This window comes from Schistocerca americana, chromosome 5 (genome assembly GCF_021461395.2).
Source record: "Schistocerca americana isolate TAMUIC-IGC-003095 chromosome 5, iqSchAmer2.1, whole genome shotgun sequence".
Taxonomy (NCBI): Eukaryota; Metazoa; Arthropoda; class Insecta; order Orthoptera; family Acrididae; genus Schistocerca; species Schistocerca americana.
In genome coordinates, this window is record NC_060123.1 from 223,818,115 (window position 1) to 223,840,951 (window position 22,837).

The 22,837-nt window shown below is 39.7% G+C and overlaps 1 protein-coding gene across 1 annotated transcript in view; it reads right to left on the reverse strand.

The window, feature by feature from the left end:
* LOC124616674 (ran-binding protein 9) overlaps nucleotides 1-22,837 on the reverse strand; it is a 232,461-nt gene that overhangs the window by 36,911 nt on the left and 172,713 nt on the right. The window contains exons 2-5 of the mRNA XM_047145004.1: nucleotides 21,337-21,501; nucleotides 13,164-13,354; nucleotides 12,342-12,526; nucleotides 802-914 (exon numbers count right to left, since the gene is read on the reverse strand). Coding sequence (XP_047000960.1) covers nucleotides 802-914; nucleotides 12,342-12,526; nucleotides 13,164-13,354; nucleotides 21,337-21,501 — 654 coding nt within the window. The remainder of the gene's footprint in view (nucleotides 1-801; nucleotides 915-12,341; nucleotides 12,527-13,163; nucleotides 13,355-21,336; nucleotides 21,502-22,837) is intronic.

Here is a 22,837-nt window from a genome sequence, read left to right on the forward strand (position 1 = left end):
TATACTGAAGTCTGCCACTAATGAATAGTCAACTACTCAGGCAAAACTTTAATTTTTGTGTGTCTTCCATATATCAATATACAAGTAATTTCAGAATGAACAGTTTCTATATTTAAAGGCATGAGTAAAAGCTCCCAGCAGCTCACAGAGGACGATGATGGTGCTGGTGCTGATGAGGATAATGATGATAATAATAATAATAATAATAATAATAATAATAATAATAATAACAATAACAGAAGCAATAGCAGTAGTAAATTATTCAGCATACTTCAAATGTTCTATATATAACACAGTTCAGTACAGCTGTACAAACAACAACAACAACAACAACAACAACAGGATTGTTGAATCCATCGTACATGCACATAGGCTAATTCAATTAACAGTTTATCAATGATAGCTTTTATCCATGCTGTAAGTAAAATAATGAAAAGGTACACCTTAAGAAATTGTATTACTATCTAGCTAACTACTCTCCATTATGTCAGAAAATACACTATTTCCTCACAACAGTTTTTGCTAAAAAATTTCCAAGTTTTAAGGTTTACAAGTTCACTGTTTTTATTTCCAGTTAAGCTTTTTTTTGTGGGTGATCTAATTCAATTGAGGGCTAATATCAAGTTGAATAAAGACTATTTCAAGTGCAGTTTATCTTTCCATTTTCTCTGTCTAAAAATCATGATGTTATATTGGCTCTGAAAGGGCAAGGCAAGTTATAAGAAACAAGTAAAAGAAAGATCCTTTGGTACAGGTAAACGGCAACTGGAATAACCTACAAATTATCAAAGTACCACTCACGCTGCCTATTTTTAATTGATGTTAGATCTTCTTCGAAGACCTGTCCTGTGCCATTTGCAAATGACTCAGCTGTTGCACAGTACCCATGATGCACAAGGTAAGTTGATACCATCCTGTAGAGACAGAAGCAAAGATTACAAATACATCTTACTTATGCAGTAATTAGAAATTAAGGGCCGGAACATGACGTAATTTTGATATTTTGTAATTTATGTTTATTCAGAATTCTGCAATTAAAAATGGTGCAATGACAGAACACTTTAAAGTAATCATCATACATTTCTTGCTCAATAAGTATGTATACTATGAAAAGGTACTGTATGTGACAGAAATATTGCCAAATTATAGCAAACTGGTGTACAAATGTAATTCATGTCTTTAGATTACATGTTGTTTGGGAGAAAGACTTCTCTGAAAAAGTATGTCGCTGAACTAGAGCCCCACACTCTCAGTACAGGACAGCGAACAGGTTCAATTTTTTCCTATTATTGAACAAAACTTCTTTTTTTCTTTTCTTTTAACTTCAAACAGAACTGTTGGAGACAGATTTTGGTCATCAAAAACATGTCATTACTGTATTGTGACCTACATACACACTTCTCACGAGGTAACCTCTTTTTTCCAATTATTTATTATACTTACTTTATTTACTGATCAATTACCCATAACTAATACTAAGACTGACTGGAAAATCCTACAAGGGCTAGCATGAGGGCTTCTAATAAGCAATTCATGTGTGACTCAATGTCCCCCCCCCCCCCCCCCTCCGCCACTTCCCCTTCCTTTCCACATATTTATTATTTTTACAGTCCCATACTAACTATAGTAGAAGGACAATGTGTTTATATTATCTGCATAGGTTTGACTAACATCACACACAGTGTTTGACAGTAAATCACAAGACAAATAAGAAACAATGAAGGAAGTATGGAAGGAATATTACAGTTTAACATTCCACCAATACCAGGGACATTAAGAGGTGGGGCATAAGTTTGGACTGTATCAAGGGTGAGGAAAGAAATTGGCCCTGCCCTTTCACATGAACCATCTACATCTACATCTATAGTCCGCAAGCCACCTAACGGTGTGTGGTGGGAGTACTTTGAGTACCTCTATCGGTTCTCCCTTCTATTGCCTGAAGCAATATGGGGAAATCACAGGAAACCTAAATCTGGATGGTCTGGTGCAGATTACCATCGTCATCCCACATGCAAGTCCAGTGTGCTAACCACTGGACCACTCTGCTCGGAAAATATGAAAGCGGTCAAATGAAAATAGGTAAATAAATTTAAGATTCTTCACAGTGTATATTTTAGGTGTCCTCTTCTGTGGAATTTACCTCACTTTTTCACACAACTTCTGAAAATATGGTTATTAAATTTTTCACATCTCACACTCATTGACATTGTTTTGCTTTTATTTACAATACTGGTTCATTTGCACATATGAACTTCGTATTAAGATTTCAGATTTATACCAAACGAAGAGCCACAGCCAGAAAAGTTTTATACTATAAATGTAATACAGCTTAACTCCACTGCTGAGTCAAAGCAATTTCATCCATATTTCATATTGTAACACATACTCTGATCTACAAAAAACAGACAAAAGTTTTAAAACATTACTCACATTCTGTGGCTGTGTTGAGCAGAAAATTACTTCTTAAAAGTAATGGTTTCTTGTATGTTATATATATGGTCATTACTGACATGAATGAAATGTTTTCCTTACCTTTCTACATGGACATGAAACATCTTGAGCTGTACTTCTGCTTGCTGCAGAAATATGCTTTTGTGTTCTGCCACGTTGACTGCTACACTTCACAGTACAAACCTGAGGTGACGAGCAAGTTGTACTCTGAGTGACCAGTGAAAAGGAATACTAGAGGAGTTTTGGTGAGAGGATGATCAGAACAAGGTGATGCACACAGTACTATTTTCTCAGAACCACACAAATACAGAGGATTATCTCATGCGTACACACTGTGTGGGTGGCAAATAATAAAGAGATCAAAATAAAGTGAGTGAGAGTGTGTGTGTGTGTGTGTGTGTGTGTGTGTGTGTGTGTGTGTGAAGGTCAATTGCTTGCAACACGTTCACACAACAACAATACACCAGATCTTTAGAACAACCCTTCCTGTCCAGTGCCTTTTTTATTTGGCAAATGCTGGGACAGTGATATGGTACTTTTATGATGTGGAGAACCAACATTATTTGTATATACACAGTCCAGTCACATTAATGTGACCACCACCTATATTTGATGTCAAAGTGCAACGACCATTCTCGGATCACAGGAGGCAACACTAGCAGTGGACAGTGTATAAAGCATATTGGGGTGATGTGGAAACAGTGCAGTCATTATTGTAATGTGGAAATGGAGTACTTATATTACATCCATAAGAGCACAATCAACAGCTATCGGGCCAGGGGTGGAAGCATTTCACAAATGGCTAAATTTGTAAACTGTTTGCTTCCACCATGGTTAAAGTATCCCACACATGGCAAATTGGCTCTGTCCAAAACCATTACTGAGGCAACTGTGGGAAGCCACAGATAATACGGGTTAACAATGGCTGCAGAGTTGTAAGGTGAATAGATGTGCATCTGGTGAGTAACTGACCACCCAGATGAGCAGACAATGTTTGTAGCCCCCTGGTTCAATGACCGTTCTGCAAACACTGCTTTGTATGCACCTCCTCAGCAGGCACCTGGTTCACGCACGCATGCTACCTGGTGTTCACTGGCAACGAAGGCTGGAATTTGCATGCCAATACTGCAACTGGACATCCACCGAGTGGTGAGAAGTGGCCTCTTCAGATGAATTGTTTTATGCTTCAATACTTGGCGTGCATGGCCCCGCAACAATTGGTGGAAAGGTCTACGGAGGAGGATGGATCATTATGATCAGGGGAATGTTTCTGTCGCATTTTCTGGGTGATTTAATCATTCTGGAAGGCATAATTGTTCAACACAAGTATGCATCTATCTTTGGAGACTGTGTCCACCACTATATGCAGTTTGTTTTTCCTCAGCACAACGGCATCTACCAGCAGAACAATGCAACATGTCACACAGCTTGCCGTGTACGTATGTGGTTCAAAGAACACCAGGGTGAGTGTACTGTACTCCCGTGGCCACCAAACCCCCCGCATTTAAACCCAAACAAGCATCTATGGTACCATTTCTATCGGGCTATTTGCACCTCAACCGAGAAACCTAGTGTAGCAGGTCACAGGGCTAGAGTTGGCATGTCTTTGCATCCCTATCAGTAGCTTCCAGAACCACATTGACACACTTCCTGCACTGCAAAAAGTAGTTATTCAGGCTTTTGACAGGTGGTCACATTAATGTGACTCAATCATGTATTTACCCCCCCCCCCCCCTCCCTCCCAAAGTGTGGAACCCCTGTACAATATCTGTCTGTGTCGAGTGCACTGCATGGTCAAATGTGTCATCACATTATGAAGTGTTTGCCATCATGTATCTGAGCTGGGACATGAGATCCAGCCTGGTATTTACCTAGGTGGATGTGGAAAATGGTCTACAAACCACATCCTTGCTGGATATCTTTACAACAAAGTCTATCATAATTTGTGACAACATGTGCACCAGAGTAAAGAACAGCAGTGCATTCAGAAACGAATTACTCGATTGTAGCAGATCATATTTACTGATGTGCACATGTTAGAAAAACGGGGGAAAAACAGAATATATCAAACTGCACAGCTTTTCTGCTATGGTACTACAGCAAAAAGCAATCCATTACCGTACAACTACACTATTGACGACAAACTGCTGAAAACAGTATCAACCATATTATATCTACATGTATCTATCTGGAGTGACTCACTGGAATGACTGTGTAAAACAAATGGTAGGCAAAGCACATACAAGATAGATTCACACAAACAATCTTAAGGAAATGCAATTCATCCACTGAAGAAGTAGCTTACAAGGCACTTGTTTGACAGATCTATCTGTGATCCTCAACAGGTTGGACTACCAGATGAGAGAGAGGAGAGTAAACAAAAAGTTGTGTATTTCATCAAAGAATTGTTTAGCTGGTGTGACAGTGTTATAGATACGTTCTATAAACTCCAGGTGTTGTGCACCACAGAGAGGTTTACTACTGAAATTGCACGACAGTACCTCCTGGGAAGAGCCAGACAACATATTAGTTCCTCCCATGCCTCACAAAATAACTGCAACTAGAAAATTCAATAAATTAGAGATAATACAGAGACTTCCTGGCAATCATCCTTCCCGTGTGTCCTTTGGGAATGGAACAGGGAAGGGGGGAAATCAGTCAGTGGTACCAGAAATACCCTTCACCATACCCTTTTTTTCTCGCAGTTACTTTTAACAGACAACTTGCAAAACATTTAAAAAAATATACAATGCATGTCTGTATGAATATTTATTGCAGCATCATGTGAAAATTCAAAGTAAACTGGTCACGCACTTTATGAGATTTTAGCTAATAATGTTTCCACTTGATACTTCACATATATGTATACGATGAAGCACCAAAGAAACTGGTATAGGCATGTGTATTCAAATACAGAGCTATATAAACAGGCAGAATGCGGCACTGGGGTCGGCAACACCTATATAAGATAATGAGCATCTGGTGCACTTGTTAGATCGGCTACTGCTACCACACTGGCAGGTTATCAAGAGTTAAGCGAGTTTGAACATGGTGTTGTAGTCAGTACACGAGTAATAGTACACAGCATTTCCAAGGAGCGATGAAGTGGGGATTTTACCATAGGATCATTTCATGAGCGTACCGTGAATATCAGGAATCTGATAAAACATCAAATCTCTGACAACGCTGTGGTCGTAAAAAGATCCTGCAAGAACAGGACCAACAACGACTGAACAGAATTGTTCAACAAGACAGAAGGGCTAACCTTCCACAAACTGGTGCAGATTTCAATTCTGGGCCATCAACAACTGTCAATGTGCGAACCATTCAATGAATCAACATTGGTATGGGCTTTCGGAGCCGAAAGCCCACTTGTGTACCCTTAATGACTGCACAAAACAAAGCTTTACACGTCACCTGGGCCCGTCAACACTGACATTGGACTGTTGATGACTGGAAACAAGTTGCCTGGTCGAATGAGTCATTTCAAATTGTATCGAGCAGATGGATGTGTATGGATATGGAGACAACTTCAGGAATCCACAGACCCTGCACATCAGTAGGGGACTGCTCAAGCTGGTGGAGGCTCTGTAATGACATGGGGAATGTGCAGTTGGAGTGATATGGGACCCCTGACACGTCGAGATACAATGCTGACAGACGACAAATACGTAAGCATCCTGTTTGATCACCTGCATCCATTCATATTCATTCCAGAAGACCAATGCGATACTTCTGCATGCTTGCGGGGGGTCCTATATGTATCAAGGCAGGTGTACCAGCTTGTTTGGCTCTTCAGTGTAAAAAAAAAACAACCACAACCACCACCACCACCACCACTACTACTACTACTACTACTACTACTACTACTACTACTACTCTGGGGTTCTGGACAGATACCCGGCCGGGTTGGGGACTTTCTCTGCCCCGGAACTGGGTGTTTGTGTTGCCCTTATCATCATCATCATCATCATCATCATCATCACCACCACCACCACCACCACCACCACCACCATTTGTGACAGCATCTAGATTGGATTGTGAAAAAAATGGACTGTGTAAGAATTGGGATTTTGTACGGGTGCTGATGACCACGGAGTTGAGCGCTCCACAAACCAAACATCATTATCATACTTGGAATCATTGACACTGTTACTTTACAATATCAAATATTATCGATGAATCACTTCTAGACCGAGCAGTAGAGCCCCAAGATTCCCTGTCCTAATCAAAACTAACTTTGCTATCTATGTCTCAACTGCACATAGCAGAATACTAACTATGATGAAGACAAGCACTTGCAGCGGAGAACAGCCCCTGCATGTATCTACAACAACGGCACATTTATGCCACTAACACACTTCCCATATTTTCAGTCAAACACGGCCATACTGAGTTGGTGTGAAACTATGTTTCACTAAACTGTTGAGAAATTGATGCAAAAAGCATTTTCATGCAACATCGAGAGCTGTGACAAATAGCAGATGCAATAATGGCAGAAAATTAGGTGAAACAATGAGAAAGAAATGTGCCTGAGTTAACTACATATTTTCCAATTTCAGCCACAAATGTACTCTATTTTAGCATATGTACAGTGGCATTTTGAACTCTTACAGCCATCTTCGTGTACTCTGACTCTTGCAGCCTCCACATGCCTTTTTATGTGGTTTTACGTATTTCCTATTAACAAAAGTTATAATGCACTTGTAAAAGGGACTGATCTAGAATAAGAAGTGTAATAAAGTTTGCATCACCCAATTTTTTTTTACAAAAAAGTGGTATAACTTGCTCTATGAGGGAGGAGATGGCAAAGCACTCTGTAACAACTTCAAGCTATACAACTGATGCATGTCATGTTTTCGTAACTGGCAATCAGTGTAGTCGTTGCCAACAACAGACACCACATTGCATGCATTGCAGAGAAATAGGACATATGAAGCAGGCATGCTCTAGGCTACAGTACCAACCACATAGGAATTTGTGAGTGGAAGGGATAGCCACTGAAGAAGTGACAGGGGACAACACTTGGGAAATACGTCAGGTGCTGGAGTAATGGTGGTGGTAAATTCCTATGGGAGCAAACTGCTGAGGGCATCAGTCCCTAGGCTTACACATGACTTAATCTAACTTATGCTAATGACAACATACACACCCATGCCCGAGGGGTGCTGGAGTAGCCACCACCCCAAACTCCCATTCATTCAAATCAATCTGGGGACAAGCAAAGGATCAGAAAAGGTGAGAAATGTGATGATGATGGGAGAATTAGATAAGAAAAAATTGAAGACACTTTTTGATACCGGAGCAAAACACACGAGAGTTTATTTTTCCTCCCTCCATAGTGACAGACAGGCCTAGCGGGGCAGCCATGCTGGAGTCCAATGGGCTAGGCAGTGAAATAATATGCCCTGTATGCTTGCAGTAAATTAATTTGAAGACTGGCAAAGAAATATTTGCACTTACAGTAAAACTATTGTCACAGGAAAATCCAGATTTTGACATGCTCCTAGGGTATGATTTCCTGCGCCACATTCACAGTGTAGTTACAATGGATCTCACACTGTCCAACTAGGTGACCAAGAATTCCTATTAGGCAGTGACAGTACTGTACTGGCATCTGAGAATGGCATGAAAGGATCTATCCTACCACTCAGAAGATAAACACACTTCAGTGCTTCAACTGACTGAGAAACTATATATGGTTGAATGAGGAGGTCTTTTCTCCTCACCCTGTCTGTACGACTCCCCTGACCCAGGGTTCTGGGTGACTTTTGCAAACTCTACCACTTTTCCTAAATCTCGCCAGTCCTTCTCCCTCACCCTTCTTCCGTCCCATTCAACCCTTCTGTTAGAAGGAAGAGTCACTAGCTCTGAAAGCTTGCAAATTTTAATACGTTTTATATGTTTGTTCTCCAGCTGATAACTGAGTAGAGTATGATATAATTTCATTTGCTTAAATTATTGTGTTCCATAGCGCTCCTCGTAGGATTATGATGCACTAATACCCCAGCCATTGTGCTGATACTAGTTGTACAAGTTTCAGCTCATCCTCATGTACCTACCACTAACCAGCCTGGTGGCTACTCTGTCTTATCTACTGTCCCTGTCGGGCCACCTAGCAAAAGCTGCTGCTTTTTGGAAAGTCAGCCATACAGATGTTATTGTTCTTTCATGTTAAGAAACTTGTACTTCTAAAAGTATTTTTTAATTTCTTAATTTTACATGTTTTGCGTCTTCTTGTACAACAAATGCCTGTCGCTCTTTATGATTTCCAAATCTTAATTGCTGGCATCTGATGACATCAGTATCCAAAATGGTGTAGAAAATAATTAAGTTTTTATAGTGATCTAGACGGTTCTATTCACAAAATACTCGCGACGATCATGGACTCACACAGTAATTTTTTTCCGTTATTAATAATCACTTAATATCTTTGGTAGAGGTAGTCTCTACGTATTAAGTGTTTTAATTAACAACCACATATTGTGGAGCTTTTACTAAAATCATCATGCATGTCTGGTCGGCATCACCTTCCCTGCATAAAGTTTCTCATTCTCACTCCCCTCCCTGCCCACAAATCTCCCCCTTAGCAGACTTATTTTCTATCTCCTATTTGTGCTGCTATCCTTTATCTAATCATTGCGATACCTGTCCCTCAGCTGTCTTTTACTTTATCTAGTACATTTCTTAACATGTCTTGACTATTTTACACTTTCTCTCTCATAACACCAAAGCATATTATTGTCCTCAAGAACCAATATCCCATTTAATGAGTGAACTGTCTTAATTTTGTTCGTGCCAATAAAAATTTTGTCTTTTCTTCTTCCCAGTTTTCTATGAGGGCCATATTTAAATTTATCACTTTCACCAATTTTGTATGTTTCCATTCTCCTTCATTTTTTTTATATCATGAGGGTTAAGTCTTATTCTCTTCAGGAGCTTTCCAAGTTTGTGTAGTCACTGTTCTGTTGTGCCAGGCTCATGAAAACTTAAGTTTGGGTGTTTAGATCAGTAATATTTAATTTCATGTTAGCTTTCACCTTTTACTTTTAATCAATACCAAAATAGTATGTTATCACAATTGTAGCTGCCTTATTGAAGCTCATAAAAATTTATAGGTTACATGAAATAATTTCCAACTGAATCCATGCATCATATGATGTAGGGGTACTCATAAAACTTACTCATTCTCCCTAAATTCTGTAAATTCATAGGTTTTTTGTTGACTTCTAACTACAGCATAATCACTGATAATCACTGGAGACCACAGAAAAATGGTCTACCTCAGGCAGTGTTCTAGCTCTCCATCTACACCAATGATCAACCACTGCCTCCAAATACAAGAAGTTTCCTGTATATATGTGACAGACCTTGCTGCACAGAGCTAAAGCTTTGACAACATAGAGAGAAATCTGACAAATTTTCTCAGAAATCTATCACAGTACTATAATGGAACGAGCTATGACCAAACCATTGTAAGGCACAAGTATGTGCATTCCATCTACGGAACAGAGAAGTTTATCATGAGCTACATATAGATGGTCAATAACCCAATTATAGCATTATCATGCTCCAAAATAATGGAAGTAACACTTTTACAGAATTTTTACATTAAAAAACCACTCTGAGAACAACAAAATGAAAGTGTCTGAATAAAATTATCCAATTTACAAACTGGCAGAGGCCTACATTCTCCAACAATCACTGCATCTGCAATTGAACTGTGTTTTCCTGTCACAGAATATGCCTGTTCGATCTATTACTGATCATTTCATACTGGACGGATGGATATAGCACTCCATCAAACATATAGGCTGATGACAGGTTGCCTCAATCTGTTCTAATAGATAAAGTTTATTAACTGGCTGGAATAGCACCACATGCAGTACGCAGAGAAGAGGCTGCTGGTAAAGAGAGGCTTACAGTGGCGTACAACATTATCAGCCACTGCATGGGCACAGCCTCCCTCATCAATGTCCGAGGTCCAGGAAGGGCTTCCTATGATCATCGGAGAACTGTATCATGCTTCACGTAAGATGAGGCTGGAACTGCCAAATTACAAAACACAAACTCTGAAGATGGATGGCAGCAGCCAAGCAACGACCCCCCCCCCCCCCCCCTCCACGGTACAGAGAAAGCTGTAATGGGAAGATTGAAGGACGGATGTTGATGCCACTGTGTATGCAGACAAGAGCCAGCCATATGCTTCAACACTTATTGCGCCCAACACCCTGCACAGATGATATCATTCCTGCCAGTCCGAGCGCCTTGGAGGTTGTGAAGTTCATGGTACATGTGAAATAAAGATACTAGTTCACCAAATGTGTTGGATTTTCCCCAGTATAATTTTCCTGTTGTCAGCTAGTATATCTGTATGTTTCTGAACTGAGAATAAATAAATTATTATAAATATTATCTATTGTGATATGGTCATAGGTAAGCTCTACACTATATACGTACTTTGCAAGCCTTCTTGTGGTGTCTCCAGTTCCATCACTAATTGTATGCAGCAAGATGGTCATTAATCTCAGTATAAATCTGAGTTTTCCTAATTTTGCAGTTGTAGTTATTTTATGATACATAGATTGATCAGCCTAAACATTATGACCACCTACTTAATAGTGTGACGGTTCACCTTTAGAATACAATATAGCAGCAATTCCACACTGCATGAATTCGCCAAGTCCTTTCTAGGTTTCTGGAAGTATTGGAACCAGATGTTGCATGGGCCATGCAATATGAGTAAATTACATGACAGTGTTTTTAGGGCATGTAGCTGGTGCCTGATAGCAATCTAGATGTGTTCCAACAAGCTTTGATCAGGTGAATTCTATGATGTGGACATCAATGTGAGTCCACTACCACACCCCTCAAGCACAATTCTGGCCTTGAGATGACTGTTGTCTTGGTGGAAGGTGCATCGTCATTAGGAAAGAAATCAAGCAGAAAGGAGTGCAGATGGCCACAATGACGTTAAAGTAGTGTCATGGTGGCTCGGTTACTACCGAAGGTCCCACAAAAGCCCAAGTGAAATTCCCAAACAGCAAGCAAAATACTGCTGCCACCAGCCTGCTTTTGTTGCACGGTGCATGTTCAAGCAGCTGTTTGACTGGATGATGGTGTATCTGAACACGACCATTCACCTAGTGTAAGAAGGAACATGATTCGTCCAACCAGATGGTATGTTTCCACTGAACCTCAGTCAAATACTGATGATTCTGCACCAACTGCAATTTAACTGACAATGTCATTATGTCAGCAAGTGAACATGTAGGGATCATCTGCTGCAGAAATCCATGTTCAACAATCTGTGCCAAATGATGTACTTCAAAAACTTGTTCCTGCATCAGCGTTTTACTCTGTTGTCTGATCTGCCTCAGATAGCAGCCAATCCCGTTTACAAACTGGGTCAGCCTTCAATCTCTACATTCCATGATAAAGTGTGGATGTTGAACACTGTCACCCTCTTGTAGTTTCAGTGCCCTTCAACCCCATTCCAAAAATGCTCACAGTAGTAGCATGCAAATAGGATTGCCGTTTCCGAGATCCTTGTTCTTAGGCATTGGGAAAAATCTGCCTTTTGTCAGTCACGTACGTCGGGGGATTACCACATTTGTAGGCCGTATTGTTGCTAGAATGATTAGCCATTCATCTCTGCTTCGCTTATATACTTTCCTTACCATGTCGCAGACTGGCAACACAACCAGGCAGCATTCTGTCTCATGGTGGGCAGTGGTCATAATGTTTTGGCTATCATTGTATATGGAAGAGAATCATATATTGCTTGATTTATCGGCTGTAATTCCTCATAATCTTCTGTTTTATCAAAATTCTCTGGCTAACATGGCATCAGCCTCTGCACGCATCACTTCTAGAAGCGAGTGACTCACTTATGAAGAGTAGCCTGCCATTCTCCACGGTTGTCTGGAACAGGGAACTCGTGAATTGTACGCAGAGTGCGAGCCCGTAGCTCCCGCATCATATCTTCAATGTCAAACACAAATGGTGACTGGCCAAAATTTGCATCAACAACTTCTCCAGGTGTCTGAAGCCCAACTGTTGGGTAGAGGTTTGGCTGCAATAAAGTGCCAATATATTTGTAATTAGTGTACATAAAACACATGGCAAAAAACATATTAATGTGCATAACTGGTCTTGGAACATTAAGCGTTTCTCTGGTTGCCTGACATAACTAAATCTTAAAATAATCATATTATTTTAATTTCTAGTCTGTCAGTGGTGTTGGAAGGAGGGGATGGAGGGAGGGAGGGAGGGGGGAGAAGGAGGAGGAGGAGGAGGTGGTGTAGAAGAGGAAGGAGGTGGTGGTGGTGGTGGTGGTGGTGGTGGTGGTAGTTTCACTACACATGATGATGTCGCCTATGATGTGCAGCGAGTAACTAAACACACACACACACACACACACACACACACACACACACAGACAGACACACAGACAGAGAGAGAGAGAGAGAGAGAGAGAGAACAAAATGATAATAAAAGAAAGGTATTTCTAAATATGTTATACCTAACCCCAGATGGTGAAATCTCTCTCTCAATATGATCAGTAATGAGATAATTTAGCATAAAACATAAAACGTTCTCCAAATAATGTCAAAGCCTAAAATATTAACCTATATTACACAGTAAAAAGCCTTTTGGTGGAATGCACAAACAACTAACTATGAGGTACTAATAAGATTTTCATGACTTACTGGTAGGTCTGTGAATGCCACACCAAGGTTGTGGCCATTTTTAGTATAAAAACAAGTATTGTCAACAAGGTTGACACCACAGCCTATAACATCACCAGTTGTAAATGTTGGTCCATAAGGCTGTCCTGTGCCTGATGAGCAGAATGAATGTCCATCATCGCCATGGTAGCCATACGAGTGCTTGTCCCAACCTACGGAAAAATGGATCGAGCGCGGTACATGTATATGCCTGAGACACACAGAAGGTTTATTTTGAAATTGTAAACATATTTAATATCAAAACAAGTGCCAACAATGTCTCCTCATCTTCCCATCATATATCGACTTATATACTCTATTTCATAAATAACTATTAGCAATTGTTCATTGCATTTACACTGTCTGATTTATCGAAGAGCACAAAGTGCATGTTGTGATGAAGTTAGCGGTTATGATACAAGCACACAGAAATGTGATGTCCCTGCCCTTGGTACATTAGTGGAAGATCACACAAAATTAGAAGGAACAGCTCACAGATTTGCACATATACTGGGTAAACTTTAGCACTACTGTTATGAATGTTACAGCTACAGTATCTACAAATATGACTGCATCTAAATGGCTTTGCCTCTCACTTTCAACCAGATTAATAGTTTCTGCAATGAAATATTACTGATCCTGTTTTCTCAAGCACATCTCATCTACATATGAAGCCTGCTTTACACAGTACTAATGTTCCTACTACAGGGACAACTTGCATCAGTAACATTAAAATCTTGCTGTAGTGTGTTGTCAGAAGATAACAGAAAAAATAATTCACCAATGCCATATCTGGAACTGTTGGTAATAACATGCAGAAACTGCCACTTTGTCACATTATTGACTAGCGCAGCTCATCCTGACACCCTTTAGGATACACTTACGCCACTCACATAATATTCAATCCACATGAAGCAAAGAAAGTTGTTCAGCATGAATTTCACTTTGCAACACAGTGTGCAATGATTCGTAACATACTAACAGATTAAAACCGTGTGCCAGACTGATGCTCAAACCTGAGCCACATTTTGTCAGCAAATGTTGTACCAACTGAGCTACCTACGCATGACTTGCAACCTGCTGTCACTGCTTTACTTCCTCATCTTCACTTCTCTCATCTTCGGAATTTGGAAGGTCGGAGATGACGTACTGGCAGAAGAAAAGCTTTATGGGTGGGTTGTAGGTCGTGCCTGTACAGCTGTCAGTACAGCATTTGCTCATGAAAGGTGAACATCACAGTATCAAGCCCTGGTTTGCCACACAGTTTTAATTTGTCAGAAAGTTAGATCACCTGTCTGTAGCTTCAACATTTAAGAAGCAATTAAATGATGAATCAGTGAATATTTGTTTCCAGTGAAACTGATCCTCACTAACATAAAAATAAACAAACTAATTCAAAGTCAACTGACTGTGTATTTTCTGACACAAAAGTTAACCTACCTAATGTGTCATGGTCAAAAAGTAACTTCAGATGCTTGTACATGGCAATGAAGGAAGTTGGGCAGGAACACATGAATGAAAAAGATGGATTAATTTTAAGAACATGAATAATGCTTAGTAAAATTATTGTTTGACTGATATGTCATATTAACATAAAAATATGGTCAATATGAAGGTGTAATGAATGAAAGCGACTGCTTTCTGGTAAAGCTAATAGTCATCCAGAAAAGGAAGTGGCAGATTTTGCAGGTGTAGTGTTTGCAACCATCAGTAGATCTGAAAACATCTCAGCCTACAAGAAATTGACTGAAAGATGACAATGACTGGCATCATTCCAATGAGCAACAGTGGGAGGCTGAAAATGCCTGGTCTACATTATCTACCAGATAGCAGTTGCTGCAGGACATCTATGTTTCCTCTTCAACAGTTTCTTGATAATAATTTGGATGAAAATGTATCACATGAAATTTTGAGCAGAACTGCATGGGCAAGGCTCACAAAGAGACTCCAATAGTGGGTCACGACAAACTGGAAATGGCGTCTGGGCGTTTGAATTTTAACATGATGAAGATGAATGACACAGTTGCATGTGCAATCAAATCCCTCAGGAGCCTTCTGGCAGGTGTATGTGAAAGGGTAGAGAAAGCTGAATGGGGATTTTATGTTTTGGTAATGTTCCAGTTACAAGGAAACGAATACATCGGTTCACTAGGTTGCATACTGTATCACAATGATAATGACTATGGAACAACCCAAATCATTGCCCGTCTTTAGGTGGATTCAAGTTTAACCTAAACATCTTGAAAGTTATCAATTCCAGCACCCACTGGAATAAAACAGATATTTGCTGGCGTTAACATACAGTTAACTAAATGTCATTTATTACTGTCACAATCTTAAATAATTTTGTTCAATTACAGAACATTTTTGGATTGGTAGTAATTACAGGGTAACCAGTCAATTTCAGTGACCATGAAGTACTTATGGAAACTGTACACAGTAATTGAAATTCACTGGTTTCTACGCAGTTACTACTGATCTGAAGATGTTTCACAACTGAATGAAACTGATTATCTTTGTAGAGAAAGGGCAAACTGTGACAGCTGTCTCAGATATTTTGATAATTCGGTTGTTATGGGGTTCTCTTCTTAATCATAAGTCAAACCCTCCTTCAAACATCAAGACTAGCCCATCAACTCTATTTATCTCAAACTCTATCACAAATATCTGGTGATGCCTGAATAATGAGCCAAAGAGCAAGGATAATATTCACAAAATCTTGCTGTCTGTAGATGATATTTTCTGGAATTTTTGGACACTGATGTCATGTTACATCCTGGATCCTGTGAAGTCTGAAACACAGCAAGCAGCAAAAGTTTTCCCATGTCATGACAGTGTTACATTCTACATATTCAGGGTAAACTAGAACTCCACTGACAAATTTTCTGAGGTTGTTCTGAGTATTTTGGTATAACGGACCCAAGGTCTCCGGTGGCTTGTGATGAAGTAACAATGTGATTGTGATTTATTTGGGTTTGTTACTCACGTCATCTTTGTTTCTGTGAAAATATCTTCACAAGAATTAAGAAGCCTGTAATATGCAACAATCATAACACACACTACAAAATACTGATTAATACAAGGACGTAGAGGCTTATCTCACTACGGGTAAGATAGATACTGCCTACAGGAAAATTAAAGAGACCTTTGGAGAAAAGAGAACCACTTGCATGAATATCAAGAGCTCAGATGGAAACCCAGTTCTAAGAAAAGAAGGGAAAGCAGAAAGGTGGAAGGAGTATATAGAGGGTCTATACAGGGGCGATGTTCTTGATGACAATATTATGGAAATGGAAGAGGACGTAGACGAAGATGAAATGGGAGATATGATACTGCGTGAAGAGTTTGACAGAGCACTGAAAGACCTAAGTTGAAACAAGGCCCCAGGAGTAGACAACATTCCATTAGAACTACTGATGGCCTTGGGAGGGCCAGTCCTGACAAAACTCTACCATCTGGTGAGCAAGATGTATCAGACAGGCGAAATTCCCTCAGACTTCAAGAAGAATATAATAGTTCCAATCCCAAAGAAAGCAGGTGTTGACAGATGTGAAAATTACCGAACTGTCAGTTTAATAAGTCACAGCTGCAAAATACTAATGCAAATTCTTTACAGATGAATGGAAAAACTGGTAGAAGCCGACCTCGGGGAAGATCAGTTTGGATTCTGTAGAAATGTTGGAACACTTGAGGTAATACTGACCCTACGACTTATCTTAGAAGAAAGATTAAGGAAAGGCAAACCTACATTTCTAGCATTTGTAGACTTAGAGAAAGCTTTTGACAATGTTGACTGAAATATTCTCTTTCACATTCTGAAGATGGCAGGGGTAAAATACAGGGAGTGAAAGGCTATTTACAATTTGTACAGAAAGCAGATGGCAGTTATAAGAGTCAAGGGACATGAAAGAGAAGCAGTGGTTGGGAAGGGAGTGAGACAGGGTTGTAGCCTCTTCCCGATGCTATTCAATCTGTATATTGAGCAAGCAGTAAAGGAAACAAAAGAAAAGTTCGTTGTAGGTATTAAAATCCATGAAGAAAAATTAAGAACTTTGATGTTCGCCGATGACATGGTAATTCTGTCAGAGACAGCAAAGGACTTTGAAGAGCACTTGAACGGAATGGACAGCGTCTCGAAAGGAGGGTGTAAGATGAACATCAACAAAAGCAAAACAAGGATAATGGAATGTAGTCGAATTAAGTCGGGTGATGCTGAGGGAATTAGATTAGGAAAGAGACACTTAAAGTAGTAAAGGAGTTTTGCTATTTGGGGAGCAAAATAACTGATGATGGTCAAAGTAGAGAGGATATAAAATGTAGACTGGCAATCGCAAGGAAAGCGTTTCTGAAGAAGAGAAATTTGTTAAGATCGATTATAGATTCAAGTGTCAGCAAGTCGTTTCTGAAAGTATTTGTATGGAGTTCAGCCATGTATGAAAGTGAAACGTGGACGATAAATAGTTTAGACAAAAAGAGAATACAAGGTTTTGAAATGTAGTGCTACAGAAGACTGCTGAAGATTAGATGGGTAGATCACATAACTAATGAGGAGGTATTGAATAGAATTGGGGAGAAGAGGAGTTTGTGGCACAACTTGACCAGGAGAAGGGATCGGTTGGTAGGACATGTTCTGAGGCATCAAGGGATCAACAATTTAGTACTGGAGGGCAGCGTGGAAGGTAAAAATCGTAGAGGGGGACCAAGAGATGAATACACTAAGCAGATTCAGAAGGATGTAGGCTGCAGTAGGTACTGGGAGATGATGAAGCTTGCACAGGATAGAGTAGCATGGAGAGCTGCATCAAACCAGTCTCGGGACTGAAGACCACAACAACAACACAACAGCCCCATCCATAAAAGTGCTGTGATTTGGTTGCCACAGTTGAATTGCATTCAATGAACTGGCAGGCAAGGTGCATATCGGCCAACTTATCATCAGAAATCCTATCCAAAGTGCTGTTGTGCATCACTGTTAATCCACAATTAAGAATGCTGGAAATCAAAACCCTAGACTGTCAGAAGTACTGAATGTAAGCTTGAGGACAACGAGTTTAAGAGGGCATTACTGCTGTTAACAACAGGTAGCATGAGTGATTGGAAACAAGACACACAGCACAAACTGTCAACATTTTCACCATTGTTTACTACTTTCAGGGCAACACAAAGCAAAGCTAATTGTGGCAAGAAACCAAAAAAAATACGAGAACCCTGGGATGAACCGTCAAGAGACGGTGGATCCTTTATACCAAAATATACAGAATGTATCCACAAACAATCTCTGAAAGTCTGTTGTTGGAGTTCTATATAACTATACTCCAATCATCATCTTAAAGTGTCTGGTGGAGGTATCTCAAGTGCCCTCAATCATTTCCTTCCTACCCTTCCATTTTCCAATGATGTACAGGAAGAAAAACTGTCGCTAAACCACCTTATGAGCTGCAATTTTCTCAATTTTCCAGTCATGATCATTTCACAAGACCTAGGTGGGAGAAACACAGCTCTAAAAAAAACTCTTAGTCATTGGACTGCAAAGATAATAACTGAGGTAGATACTTGTTACAATGCAGTTGGCGACTAGCAGTGGCCAGATTAAGGAATTACCATCCCATGCATAAGTTGCTGTTAACACCGGAACATCAATGGCTGTTTTTGATGTGGTATCATGACCTGAAAGTGTGGCTTGCTGATGGATGATATGGTATTGTGTTCAATGATGAATCATGGTTCTGCACTAACCCAGATGGCAGTCAGTGGTGAGTATTGCAGTAACCTGGAGAAAGGATCCGTTCTTCCGTCGTTTTGAAGAGATACATTAGTGTTACTCCTGGCGTTGTGGTGAGGGCAGCCACCATACACGACTGTAGGCCATGGCTGATAGTGACTGTTGGAACTTGTGATGGCAAATCGGTATGTCAAGAACATCCTGCACCCTCAATTTCTCTCTCTGATGCCACAGTATCATTGTGCCATTTTTTTAACAGACAATGCTCATCAACACAAGATATGCCTTTCAACGGACTGTCTGCGTGATGTTGAGGCACCACCGTGGCCAGCAAGATCCCCAGATCTGTCCCTAATAGAACTTATGGGACCAGCTTGGGTATCAACTTCGTCTATGTGCATGTATCCAGGATAGCAAGGATCAGTTACAACAGTTGTAGGTCAGCTTGCATCAGGAGATGATACAATGGCTTTATGACAATCTTCACAATTGAATCAGTGCATGCATCCGGGTCAGAGGGGATGCACCATCATACTAGTAAGTAGATTCGTGATGTCGAGTTTTTGTAAATTTGAATTGATTATGTGATCAAAGTCTCATTTCATTTCTTCCTCCCCTTTTTGATGCTTCATGTTTTTGTCAGGCAATGTATTTGTTCATTGCAGTTTATGCATACTGCTTTTATGCAGGTTTTGCTGGTGGCTTAGTAGACCAATTATTGCATAAAATATGCACTGACATGTTTCATTGAACTGGTGAGGGAACACTGTTTGGCTTTACATAGTTTCTGCCATTGTTGAGCTTCTGCTTCCCATAATCTATCGTCTTGATCAAAAAGATCAGGTCCACCCACGATGTCAGAGTGCCAAAGCTTTTGATGTCCTGCCACAGCATCCCAAGTATCTTGGTGAAAACGCTCCAATATCTTCACACGATGGCGATAAAGAGACCATTTTTCACAGCCATACCAGTGCTGAGGCTATTGTCTTGCACTCTCAAGTTGTGTGTTTATTTGGAGGACGCAGTGAAAGAGACATTCATAGGATGTGTGGAAAACTTGGGTTCTGTTTTATATATCCATGCGAGAAGTTCCAAGAGAATACTTTCAAAATAGGGTAAGGTATCTACTTGATTGAAATCAGGCTTGAACATCATGGTCTAGTAGAGCAGCTGCAGGGGCAAATCATGATAGGACTGTGATTCTTTGAGTGTTCACAGTCAGAGCAAATTGCTCAAATGTGTTCTCCCCTTCCCCCCTACCTTTACCTGTCTTATGTCAAAAGGATATCTAATTTCCACACTGTTGCTGTTCATAGATCACATGTCATGGATAATGGCCAATGAGTTAAGGGTAAAGAGTATTTGATTTAGCATACATCCTCATTTTATTTCCATCAGTCACGGTCATTCAAAAAGAAACAAGCCAATGGCTGTAAAATGAAAACCTCTGAATGGATTACAATTCCATGGACTACACAAGACAGTGTGTTTACTATAACTGCACTGAGGCCTCAAACTCACCTCTAAAGGGACAAGCACGCATGCACACCCGTGTGATGACAGAGCAAGAATGTGTACGAGTCGCCCGTCCACTGCACTCAGTAGTGCTGAACACAGAAGAACAAATGGACGTAGTAAGTTTCCCCTAACAGCAGAAGAAGTGAGGGGAATGAATATTCATCAAAGAATGGCACAAATGAGTGAAGAACACTGCATGTCTGTTGCAAGGATCAAGGTATATAACCAGCAATGCAAGGAAGGATGGATGTCATCGGCCAACATCACACGATCTTGAATGACACACTGCATTGCTGATACCAATGTGCAACATGTGGATGTCCTCATTACTGACGACCTTTGAGTTATGGTGGGAGCCATTGTCCCAAATATCAGACTGCACATCTGAATTGCACTGGACTTGCAGTGCTCTTCATACACTTGTGCCACACTTTGTTGAATTTCCATTCCTTGCACTCCTTCGGTTGTACAGAAACAGCACTACACCACATTTCTCTTCTTTCGAAGCCTACATTTCTCTGTTTTCAGCATGACTGAGTGCAGTGGATGCTGATGCACGCACATGCTTGTTCTGCTGGCATATAGGTGTGTTCTATTGCTCTTCTAGTGGCCAGTTTGGGGTCTCAGTGCGCTGAAGGAGATCATACCTCCTCCTAATAGCAATGGCATTATAATTCATTAAACAGTTTTTATTTCTTTTTGAAGGACCCTAACACGATTGGAAATGTGACTAATAACACGCACAATAACAAATTTTCTCTCTCTCTTAATATGGGCTATTCACTTCTTAAACATGTTAGTAAATAAGATGAAATGCTTATCGGCAGTAAATTTTACAACAATTTTTAAAACAAATAATGCAAATTATTCACAATCCTAACTAAGTTGCTTGGTTTATGCAAAACAAATTGTTACCTGGAAGCCTGTTCATATTTACACCCTGTGCAGATAATCCAATCCCCATGTATCCATCTCTGCCTTTACTAACAATTTTCACTTCAAAATAGTACAGACCACAGGCTGCAGGTATAGGGTGAGTGGCCCGTACGCTTGCAGCATCTTTGTGTGTTTTCCCATGACCTGGAAATGAAAAGCAAGCCAGACAATAAGACAGTTATTTTTACAGAATAGTGAACACAGCTGTAGAGACTTGGAGCTTCTGGAGAGGAATTTTACTGATACAATTTTCTATTAGAATCCAAAAAGAATTATACATATAGAATTTTGCATTCATGTGCAAACAGAAAAAATTCTCATAAATCATGAATGTAAGTGTCTTTGTTAACTTGATGAAATGACATTTTTCTCTTTATGCTGCCATGCATTTTCTTGATGAGGTATATCGTTATTTTTTGCGTATGTGGTGCATTCTATAATGTAGTGTTTTTTGCATTTACTCTAATAAATTTCCAATGAGGTGAAAACCAAGTCACAACTCCAGAAGTTCCAAATCACCACTTACCATACCAAACAGTAGTACGAAGTAATATGAGCAATAATGACCTATTTTAGTTTTGTTATTACTAATGATATCCACTTGATAACAACATTAGAATAAGCCCCTTTTCGCATGTTAAATAAGCTTACAACGAGACTTCATGGGATACATAAACAAAGTTGGCTATACATTTTGTCCCTTAATGTATGAATTTTTAATTCCTCTGTTAAAAATTATCATATGGGGAAAGCATTTCATGTAATAATTATATTTCAAAAATTACTGGTCATGATTTTGTTGGTTCTACAGCAAAAATTTGTTTGTACCATTTATGAATCATCATATGCTAATGAGTTAACATTCTTCTGCAAGGAAACACCTCCATGACAAAAAAATACATTCTGTGCAAGAGATGCTTCTTATAGAGGCAAAGGGGTATTATTTCCATTCATTAGAAATCATGCATAAAATTTTACAGCTGGGACAAGTAGCGTGACAAGTCAGTTAGAATTTAAATTTTTAATGAAAATGAGAAAAAACTCTCATGAAACAGATTTGTCACATACTGTTCACAAGAAACACCCATGACTGTTGTAGTATTCACAATTCTCCTGATAAAATTAGCACGATATTTAACTTAGATCATAAAATGCTTCAGGATAACACTGGTTGTAGGACCTTTTTAGTTTTCTACTTTCATTGTATTCCTTAAGCAGATGTCTGGCAAGAACTCCTATCATTTTCCACCATTATTGCCCAATTTACATGTCTCCCCAATTACTGTCGTATTACTCCACAAATTCTACATAAATGATTCCATCCATGTAGCAATCTGGTGCAAGAATTCATGACCAAATATAGAACACTTTTTTCCACTGACCAACTGATCTGAATCACTACATTCATAATCTATGATACAAGATTTGTGATCGTTCAGTCCAAAAATGGCAAACACCGAAATGTACTGGAAACTATGAA